The 11,711-nt window shown below is 44.0% G+C and overlaps 1 protein-coding gene across 1 annotated transcript in view; it reads right to left on the minus strand.

Annotated features, from left to right (window-relative positions):
- Positions 1 to 5,615, minus strand: part of dok6 (docking protein 6) — an 88,919-nt gene extending 83,304 nt beyond the window's left edge. Inside the window, exon 1 of the mRNA XM_041862210.1 lies at positions 5,332 to 5,615. Coding sequence (XP_041718144.1) covers positions 5,332 to 5,397 — 66 coding nt within the window. The 5' untranslated portion in view covers positions 5,398 to 5,615. The remainder of the gene's footprint in view (positions 1 to 5,331) is intronic.
- Positions 5,616 to 11,711: the final 6,096 nt, after the last annotated feature.

Genomic DNA, 11,711 nt, shown 5'->3' on the forward strand with positions numbered 1-11,711 from the left:
AGAAGAAAGTGTATTGATGCACACAATGCCCCATTGTGAGCCCCCGGGCCCTTCTATGTGGCACATTACTTCATCAGTTGGGCCTTAGACATCCCTAACTGCTAATAGCAACATTTGTACCTGTTCAGAGTAAAAAGCTCTTTTGATAATTAAGAGCAGCGGGGATCATTGATGTGAAATGTTCAAGCGAGGTCTGAAGGCAGAGATTTATTTATGAAAGGAGCTGAATAGTAGCATATTTTTCACTGTGAATAATGTTGGCTGTGTTGTTTCCCATATCCTGAGAGACGCCTTTCATCAGGCCCGATAAGAGCCAGTCATTTGTCTTTAGCTCTTTTGTGTCTGAAAACAGAAAAACAAATTGGTCCAAACAAAGGAACGAAGGAACGCCCACGCCTGGCCTTGCATATCTGTGAATTAATGCGCTGGGTTTCAACAACATCTATCACCGAATTAACAGTAGCGGGGCAATACACTAGAACACTCCCTCTGGAAGCATTCTTAAAACTAGCTAAGAGGAAAGCTCAACTGACAACAGTTCAGTGTAATTGACTGCCTCATTCCAGAAACTCACCTCCAAGTACAGTACAGTAGCTACAGTCAGTCAATGACAGTGACTTAGCTGGTGAAAATCTCCTTAAGCCATATTGTTTAGATCAACAACTTCACATTTACAAAAAATGGGAAACTAAAAGCTTAAGTTTATAGAAATAGGAAGTTCAGTGCAATCGCCTGCCTCTTTCCAGAACCTCACCACCAGTAACAGTACAGTTACCGTAGCTCCAGTTTGAGAGAGTTGCCTAGTGAGTTAGTCTAGTTGCTGAAAATCTCCTGATGCCCTGTATCCAGGCCAGCCTGTCATCGTTAACAGTGAGAGCACACAGTGAGTAGAGATCCTATCTTAACTGGCTGGGGCATCTCCCACAATGCAACCATTGTTCTCCTCTGTTACTGGCCTGGTGTGTCTGTGGTGCGCTCTGTGCCCAACCACATCAGGGAACATACCCACACTATTACAATACATATTCTCAATATACAGTTGAGCGGTCAGTGAGGACAGATCCCCCTTGAGTGGGGTTGAGTGAAGAATGCACGGGAGAGACAAAGGAGAGCAGTTAGGGGAGTTAATACGAGGTGAATGGGCAGGGAGTGAAGCAACTTAGTTAGGGGGAATACAAGATGGTGGCAGATTGGACTTGTTGGAGAGATGACATTGTGTTGACTCTCAGAGCATAACAGGGAGTACTACAAAGAGATCCAGCAAGATTAAATCATAATCACAATCAAATCAGGTTCAGATTAAATTAAAATGCTCTCACTCTCAATCTCTCTCAATATCACTCTTTTGAAAACAGAAATCTTTCTTTGTCTCTCGCTCTCTCTCTCTCCCTCCCTCCCTCCCTCCCTCCCTCCCTCCCTCCCTCCCTCCCTTCCTTCCTTCCTTCCTTCCTTCCTTCCTTCCTTCCTTCCTTCCTTCCTTCCTTCCTTCCTTCCTCCCTCCCTCCCTCCCTCCTTCCTTCCTTCCTTCCTTTTCTTCCTTCCTCCCCCCATCCCTCTCTCCCTTCCTCCCTCAAGGCACATTTAGAGTGTGTCACCATTTACGGGGATGTGACTTTTGAATGGCAGCCTGACTGACAGCCAGGGAACTGTAAAAGTGGCTAAATGGTGCTTCCTATATCCATTAGCTATGACTAAGATAGAGACATTCAACAGTTGACCTTTCCTCGTCTCTAGCACAAACCTCAACTTGAGGAACATGGACCTGCATTCAGATGACTAAAAGGTCACGTTTTTCTCCCTTCCCAAGACAGTTTATGCTGCCGTTTCTCACAGAGAAGGACAGGATATGGGGATAATGGCAATATCCTATGCTATCGTAGCTATTCCTTACACAGCGGTAGGCCCTTCACCACCGGTTTATATTTAGTTTGGTTCTGCCTGTCTGTCTGTCTGTGTATCTGTCTCCCGGGCAGATTGAGTCTGAGCACAGAAAACAAGTAATAGCTTATGGTAGAAAGCCACAGGATTAGATCTACTACTCTGTAGAGTAGAACCACCTACTCTGGAAAAACATTGTTTGCTTGTTTGTTTGTGTGTGATTTTGTGCCAATTCCTCCGTGTTGGGCCAGTGTGTGCGGCCGTGCGATGCGGCTGTGCGTGTGTGTGCATGTGTGTGTGTGTGTGTGCTTGTGTGTGTTTGTCTGTGTTTGTGTGTGTTTGTCTGTGTGTGTGTGTGCGTGTGTGTGCGTGCATGCGTGTGTGCTACGGTAAGGACTAGTCAGGGTTAGGCAGAGGGTGCAGTGTGGCCGCTGAATAAAGAAAAAATGGAGAGAAAGAGTGTGAGAGAGAGAGAGAGAGAGAGAGAGAGAGAGAGAGAGAGAGAGAGAGAGAGAGAGAGAGAGAGAGAGAGAGAGAGAGAGAGAGAGAGAGAGAGAGAGAGAGAGAGAGAGAGAGAGAGAGAGAGAGAGAGAGAGAGAGAGAGAGAGAGAGAGAGAGAGAGAGAGAGAGAGAGAGAGAGAGAAAGAGACAGAGAGAGAGAGAGAGAGAGAGAGAGAGAGAGAGAGAGAGAGAGAGAGAGAGAGAGAGAGAGAGAGAGAGAGAGAGCGAAGGGTGTAAGAGGCTTAGAAGGACAAAGAAGGAACTGGGGAAGAGATGAGAGAGAACGGTGGAGAGGTGGAGAGGTGGAGAGGTGGAGAGGTGAGAGAGAGAGGGGAAAGATTAAGGAAAGGGAGAGAGATGATGGAGAGGGAGAGGGGGAGATCTGAGAGAGGAAGAGAGGTGTGAGAGTGAGTTGTGTGAGAGAGGTGAGAAAAAGGGTGAAAGATGAGGAAGAGGGAGAGGTGAGAGAGGGATGAGATGAGAGACAGGGAGCGACGAGGGACGGGAGAGTTTTGAGAGGGGAAGATATGAGGGAGCGAGGAAGAGGTGTGAGGCGAGGGCGAGACAACAATCTCTGACTCTTAGACAGTCTGAATCTCCAAGCTGAGGAGGCTTATCTGACTATATCAATACACCACACAACTCTGATTTCAAGTATATCTAAGTAAAAATACAAAGGAGATGTCTAGACTCTAAAATAGAAATATAATGTCTTCCACCAAGGCTGGGTAAAGTGACTAAACAAGACATAAACAAAGAGAGGGAAGAATGAAAATGTGCCGAGACCTTTTTAACAATTCTGCAGAAACACTGACACAGTACGATCTAACCTTCACACATGACCAGCTTCGAAAAATGAGCCAATCAGGTTGACTGATGCTGATGAGGTTTTTCGCCGGAGCTATTGTTAGCCGCGGAAATTCATACCACACAGAAGAAATATCCTAATGTCATTCAACTGTAGTTTTCCATAATCAGAAATAGAAAGGAGGAAAATATGTGAAATGGAGAGTAAGGTCAGAGAGGGGGAAGCGGAGGAGGACGGAGGAGGTTGGTTTTGAAAGGTCAGTCATGATGCGATGGTTCTTATGTCAACTTGAACCTTTTCATGTCTGACAGACCATTTTACAGACCAGTGAGCTTCGCTGAGTGGGAAAAAAACATCCAACGACAGTGATATTGAATAACATATACAAATTGCACAGTAAGGTCAGCTTTGTGTGTTACCTCCTAATGGCCTTATATTCAACTCTGGACCTCGAAGCCAGTTCCACTGCTTTGTTTCATTCTCTCCCTCTAATCAGGGACTGATTTAGGCCTGGGACACGAGGTGGGTGCAATTAAGCATCAGGTAGAACAGAAAACCAGCAGGCTCTGGACCCCGTAGGGTAACAGTTGAATAACCCTGCCTTAACTGTTTTTGGCTTAGGTTATGAGTTAGGAGGGGTAGCACTGATATGGAATTGTTCAACACAGAAACAGTCCAGCAGCAAGACTAGAGAGACAGAAGTTGAGGAGGACAACCTCTCAGTGTCTGACAGTCCTCCTATAGGGTCTCTGTCTGTCAGTCTGTCCAGTCCACCACATGCTTTACCAGAGGTGAGACACGACCATAACAGCATGGTATCAGAACTGTGATCCAAACAACAAACTGGGGGAGGTTGACAGAGTGAGAACAAAAATAACATATTGCTGTTCAGCTCTTGCCTCACAACCAGCATGATGAAAGGTAGCTGTCCTGGCATAGCCACCTCCACAACAGCCAAAGGTTGAATGATCTAACTCACAAAGTTACAGCAAAGGACAGTGCCAGAACACAATATACACGCACAAATATGCACAACAATGTAAACAGAGAGATTTCAAATGGAGTGATATGCTGAATGAGAGGATCACATGTTATTTTCCTTCTCTTTTGTCATAAATGTTTATCGTAGAAAAATGAATTACATTAGTCTTATTCTAAAATGGAAACACATGCAGACAAAGTCGTGATAAAGGCAAGGCAGGGGAGGGGAAATGTTGAGGGGAAAGCAGACATCATTAGCCAGCATCACCCATCATGGTCAGAGGAAAAGGTTTCTGCTCTACATTAATTCTGTAATGTACTGTAATCTAAAAATACCCCAGCTGGCTTTATGATCCAGGGAACATCACACAGTAAGCAAAGTGCTTTGAGCATTTTGAAAAGTGTTATAAACATAATCCATTGCTATTGTTATTACAACTGTATTACTGTGTTATAACTTAGTTAACTAGTTGAAGCGTTTCAGTGCTTCTGATCAATACAACTCATTTGACCACAGATACAGTCTACTTTAGGCTATATTCTCCACCTCAGGCTATTTTTCACAACCACTCTGATACCATCCAGTCTTTATCAACACAATACTTTATCATTATCCTTACACCATATACATCCATCATACTTGTAGGCAAGGAGTCAGTGCCCTGCATTGAGTGAATATAATTGTGAAATAGCTGTTCTCAATGATGGAGTTGTCTCTGTAATTTGGGAAGTAGCCTAAATTAGAACTTTGACAACATAGTTATCAATGTGGTGATGAAGAAAATAAATAATCATCACACTTATTGCAAGATAGGCTAATAAACGTGAATTGGACAATATCTCCAACAAACACTATCCCAATTTGAAACATTGTTATTGTCATCATATTCTGCTTAATGTCCTACATATTAACGAAAAAATCTAAACAAATGCAACCCCCAAAGGAAAGTGAATCATGTTGTGTTGCTCCTCTGTTATCTTCCTCTGTAAAATTCACAGCAGGACAGCTGCCTGCAATTAAACCTCTTCTAAATAATCCAGCTGCCCGCCCAGTGCTCCTGCCCCCCTGCCTGCCTTCCTGATGCGGCTACTGCTGCCCGCCTGTCCTGACCACAAATAACTACGTAGAAGCCTCTCCTCTCCTACAGCAAAGTGTCACTCACCCCTAGTTTCTTACTCCGTATCCGCACGTATCCCTGCTTCACTATATCATTGAAGTTGGAGGCCATGGTCAGCGCGCTCCGCCACTGCCACGGAAAAGTAACCTCCCTTTCGGCTGCGAAGAAGTCTCCCTCCCTGGAGTCAGTCCGACATCCACAACCGTAAAGAACCACCGGCAACCTACTACGGCGTCAACTCACGGGCAGCAGCCGGTTTCGGCTTGGCAGCGTGTTCCATCTGGGAGTAGGGAGATACCATTCGTCAGTTGATTTAATTCAGTCTATGTGGAGAGAGAGAGAGAGAGAGAGAGAGAGAGAAAGAGAGAGAGAGAGAGAGAGAGAGAGAGAGAGAGAGAGAGAGAGAGAGAGAGAGGGGCTATGATTGATAGAGCAGCAGAATTACATTCAGGGTGAGTCATCAACGGTAGCTAGCTAGCCATACACCGATAGACAGTGTCCTTTGCCCCCGCCTGTTGGGCACTTTTCCCACAGTTCTGTTAATGGTGAGGGCAGGTATTCGGTAGGCGGGAGTGAATGACACTGTGTGCTAGCTTAGCTAGCTAGTTCTAAGGAGGACTCTGGTACACAGCAGGTGGGAGTTGGGGCGACACCGTGTGCTAGCTAACTAGCAAGCTAGCTAGTTAGCTAGCACATGGTGTCGCCCTACCCTTCCGTCTGCTGTGCTAGTGATTTTCTAAGGTATACAGCAGGCGGGAGGCAGGCGTGACACTGTATGCTAGCTAACTAGCAAGCTAGCACGCAGTGTCGCTACACTAGCTAGATAGCTAGCACGCAGTGTCGCTACACTAGCTAGATAGCTAGCACGCAGTGTCACTACACTAGCTAGATAGCTAGCACACAGTTTCGCCCCATCCTCCCGCCTGCTGTGCTAGCAGGAGGCGGGGGCGACCGGTACATAGTGTCCTTCGACCCCGCCTGTCGTGCACTGTTTACACGCAGTTCTGTTAACGATGGTGAGGGCAGGTGTTCGGCAGGGGCGTAGGACACTATGTAACAGCTTCTACCTCCCTCTGCAACTGGATCCTGGACTTCCTGACGGGCCGCCCCCAGGTGGTAAGGGTAGGTAACAACACATCTGCCACGCTGATCCTCAACACGGGGACCCCTCAGGGGTGCATACTCAGTCCCCTCCTCTACTCCCTGTTCACCCATGACTGCATGGCCAGGCACGACTCCAACACCATCATTAAGTTAGCTGACGACACAACAATGGTAGGCCTGATCACCGACAACGATGAGACAGCCTATAGGGAGGAGGTCCGAGACCTGGCCGTGTAGTGCCAGGATAACAACCTCTCCCTCAACGTGATCAAGACAAAGGAGATGATTGTGGACTACAGGAAAAAGAAGAGGACTGAGCACGCCCCCATTCTCATCGACAGGGCTGTAGTGGAACAGGTTGAGAGCTTAAAGTTCCTTGGTGTCCACATCACCAACAAACTATCATGGTCCAAACACACCAAGACAGTCGTGAAGAGGGCACGACAAAGCCTATTACCCCTCAGGAGACTGAAAAGATTTGGCATGGGTCCTCAGATCCTCAAAAAGTTCTACAGCTGCACCATCGAGAGCATCCTGACTGGTGTCAGACTCCAGCCACCCTAGTCATAGACTGTTCTCTCTGCTACCGCACGGCAAGCGGTACCGGAGCGCCAAGTCTAGGTCCAAAAGGCTTCTCAACAGCTTCTACCCCCAAGCCATAAGACTCCTGAACAGCTAATCATTGCTACCCGGACTATTTGCACTGCCCCCCCCCACCCCCACCCCCCTCTTTTACGCTGCTGCTACTCTGTCTATTATTTATGCATAGTCACTTTAACTCTACCCACATGTACATATTACCTCGACTAGCCGGTGCCCCCACACATTGTCTCTGCACTGGTACCCCCCTTTATATAGCCTCCCTACTGTTATTTTATTTTACTGCTGCTCTTTAGTTATTTGCTTTAATTTTTTTTACTGAACACTTTTTATTTTTTCATTTTTATGCATTGTTGGTTAAGGGCTTGTAAGTAAGCATTTCACTGTAATGTCTACACCTGTTGTATTCGGCGCATGCCCCGAATCACACTGCGCCCAGCCTACATAGATAGAGTTCAGTGGAGGCTCCTCAGAGGAGGAAGGGAAGGACCATCCTAATTAGTGATTTTCACAAACATTTTAAAACATTTAAAAAGTTATCCTTTTTAGATAAAACTATACTAAATATATTCAGGACACCAAATAATTGATTAAAATACACTGTTTTGCAATGGTCTACAGCAGCCTCAACAGCACTCTATAGGGTAGCACCATTGTGTAGCCGGAGGACAGCTAGCGTCCGTCCTCCTCTGGGTACATTGTCTTCAGTACAAAACCTAGGAGGCTCATGGTTCTCACCCCCTTCCATAGACTTAAACAGTAATTATGACAACTTCTGGAGGACGTCTTATTAGCTATGTTGACTATGAAATTACTTTAGCTAATATGGTGACAACGATGTAGGTTGTGTGTAGCGGTTATGATATGGTTTCGCTTGGAAAGGTTTTTTCCCCTGGTCACGTACAGCTGATGTGTTGTGCATTGAAGTCCACAAGCGAAGGGAAAAGTTGAGAGGAGGAGAGCGCATAGATGCGAGAAGGAATAGAACGTGGCTGCTATTCATTCCGCCAATTCTGTTGAAAAATGTTTAGCAAATTTTTGCAAACGGAACGAATCAGGGATAAACATACCTGAATTTGTCCAATAGAAACTGTTGGACTAATGATTACAACCTAGATCAGCTAGATGCAGGCAAGAGTGTGCAAGGCAGTATTGAATGTGTCACTGTCTGTCCATACGTTGTAAACTTTCATTCATAGGCTAGGTTGTAGCAACCTCATAATGGGTATAGGGGAAATTTTAGTATCATGTACAGTTGAAGTCGGAAGTTTACATACACCTTAGCCAAATACATTTAAACTCAGTTTTTCACAATTCCTGCCATTTAATCCTAGTAAAAATTACCTGTCTTAGGTCAGTTAGGATCACCACTTTATTTTAAGAATGTGAAATGTCAGAATAATAGTAGAGAGAATGATTTATTTAAGCTTTTATTTCTTTCATCACATTCCCAGTGGGTCAGAAATTGACAAACACTCAATTAGTATTTGGTAGCATTGCCTTTAAATTGTTTACCTTGAGTCAAACGTTTCAGGTAGCCTTCCACAAGCTTCCCACAAGAAGTTGGGTAAATTTTGTCCCATTCCTCCTGACAGAGCTGTTGTAACTGAGTCAGGTTTGTAGGCCTCCTTGCTCGCACACGCTTTTTCAGTTCTGCCCACAAATGTCCTATAGGATTGAGGTCAGGGCTTTGTGATGGCCACTCCAATACCTTGACTTTGTTGTCCTTAAGCCATTTTGCCAAAACTTTGGAAGTATGCTTGGGGTCGTTGTCCATTTGGAAGACCCATTTGCGACCAAGCTTTAACTTCCTGACTGATGTCTTGAGATGTTGCTTCAATATATCCACATAATTTTCCTTCCTCATGATGTCATCTATTTTGTGAAGTGCACCAGTCCCTCCTGCAGCAAAGCACCCCCACAGTATGATGCTGCCACCACCATGCTCGAAAATATGAAGAGTGGTACTCAGTGATGTGTTGTGTTGGATTTGCCCTAAACAGAAGGCTTTGTATTGAGGACATAAAGTTAATTTCTTTGCCACATTTTTTGCAGTTTTACTTTAGCGCCTTGTTGCAAACAGGCTGCATGTTTTGGAATATTTTGATTCTGTACAGGCTTTCTTCTTTTCACTCTGTAATTTATGTTAATATTGTGGAGTAACTACAATGTTGTTTATCCATCCTCAGTTTTCTATCACAGCCATTAAACTCTGTAACTTTTTTAAAGTCACCATTGGCCTCATGGTGAAATCCCTGAGCGGTTTCCTTCTTCTCCGGCAACTGGGTTAGGAAGGACACCTGTATCTTTGTAGTGACTGGGTGTATTGATACACCATCCAAAGTGTAATTGATAACTTCAACATGCTCAAAGGGATATTCAAAATATGCTACCAATAGGTGCCCTTCTTTGCAAAGCATTGGAGAACCTCCCTGGTCTTTGTGGTTAAATCTGTATTTGAAATTCACTGCTCGACTGAGGGACCTTACAGGTAATTGTATGTGTGGCGTACAGAGATGAGGTAGTCATTAAAATATCATTTTAACCACTATTATTGCACATAGAGTGAATACATGCAACTTATTATGTGACTTGTTAATCAGATTTGTACTCATGAACTTATTTAGGCTTGCCATAACAAAGGGATTGACAACTTATTGACTCAAGACATTTCAGCTTTTCATTTTTTATTAATTTGTAAATATGTCTAAAGATATAATTCCACTTTGACATTATGGGCTATTGTGTGTAAGCCAGTGACACAAAATCTAAATTTAATAATTTTTAAATTCAAGCTGTAACACAACAAAATTTGGAAAAAGTTGAGCGGTGTGAATACTTTCTGAAGGCACTAAATGTGTGTCTATGTTAATCTGTGTAAGCTTGGGATATGAATTTCAGGTTTATTTAATTATATATAAGAAATACTTTGGTTCATAAAAAATTATTCAATACAATAAAGACATTCACACATTTTAACCTGCTGTACATTACAGATCAATCATAAAATGACTATTTCCATAATATGCAGCTGACTTATTTCTCATTCTAAGAGGGTGTTTGGTACAACTTTTTAGATGAAACAAATCAGCCAAATTAATAATAATAATAAAAATAATAATAATAATAATATGCTATTTAGCAGACGCTTTTATCCAAAGCGACTTACAGTCATGTGTGCATACATTTTTACGTATGGGTGGTCCCGGGGATCGAACCCACTACCCTGGCGTTACAAGCGCCATGCTCTACCAATTGAACTACAGAGGACCAATTCTGCTCCTCTGTGATCCTTTCCCATAAACTATCACAAAGTATAATGTAAAATGCTAATGAACACCACTGCTTGCTGTTCACTCTAATGCATCAGGCTTTATACTTTCTGTTTCTGTTATTACCTGACTGAGTATGAATATAATTTCCATACAGTTCACCACCAAACAGCAGCCGCCATTAAATGAATAAAGAAATACAATTCCAGATTGCATGTGTGTGAGCAACATGTTCAGTCATTATCAGGTGGCCGTGGATAGATGCTGAGATTGGTTTTGTGATCAAATCTAATCTGTGGGATTAGTCCATATCAAATGAATTGAATGCCAGCGAGATACCAACACGCAACTACAGATTACAGAGGCCCACTAGTCTCACACAATACAGCACAGATACAGTGCCTTGGAAAAGTATTCATCCCCCTTGGCGTTTTTCCTATTTTGTTGCATTACAACCTGTAATTTAAATGTATTTGTATTTGTATTTAATGTAATGGACATACACAAAATAGTCAAAATTGGTGAAGTGAAATGAAAAAAAATAACTTGTTTCAAAAAATTATACAAAATAAATAACGGAAAAGTGGTGAGTGCATATGTATTCACCCCCTTTGCTATGAAGCCCCTAAATAAGATCTGGTGCAACCATTTACCTTCAGAAGTCAAATAATTAGTTAAATAAAGTCCACCTGTTTGCAATCTAAGTGTCACATCATCTGTCACATGATCTCAGTATATATAGACCTGTTCTGAAAGGCCCCAGAGTCTGCAACACCACTAAGCAAGGGGCACCACCAAGCAAGCGGCACCATGAAGACCAAGGAGCTCTCCAAACAGGTCAGGGACAAAGTTGTGGAGAAGTACAGATCAAGGTTGGGTTATAAAAAAATATCAGAAACTTTGAACATCCCACTGAGCACTATTAAATCCATTATTAAAAAATGGAAAGAATATGGCACCACAACAAACCTGCCAAGAGAGGGCCGCCCATCAAAACTCACAGACCAGGTGTAACGATCCCGGCAGTCTGAGTCGGGTCCTGTCTGGTGACCAGTGTTTTGGGTTCGTAGTCTCCTGTTTCCCGAGGGTTCGGGAACGCTCCGGGGAGCTCTCTGGTTTTCCGCACCTGCATCCCGTCAGCAATCTGCACACCTGGCCCTCATCATCACCCTTTTTAGGTTCTGGCCAAACCTCCAGTTCCTGCCGGATCGTTAGCCATGAACAGTAGGTGTTCTGTGTATCAGTTTAGAGTTTCTTGCGTGAGTTTTGTTGTTTTGTACTTTGTTGAGTTTTTGTGTCCTTACCTCCGTTTTTGTTCCACCTGCAGTCACACGTCCGGAACCTTCACCCCACCTCTGCCTGATGGTCGGCGGCTGCCGAGCCATCACTGGACCTTGTGCTGCACCCCCAACTACTCATCCACGCCGCCCGCTCTGTCCCTGGATTATT

The sequence above is a fragment of the Coregonus clupeaformis genome, chromosome 34 (assembly GCF_020615455.1).
Source record: "Coregonus clupeaformis isolate EN_2021a chromosome 34, ASM2061545v1, whole genome shotgun sequence".
Taxonomy (NCBI): domain Eukaryota; kingdom Metazoa; phylum Chordata; class Actinopteri; order Salmoniformes; family Salmonidae; genus Coregonus; species Coregonus clupeaformis.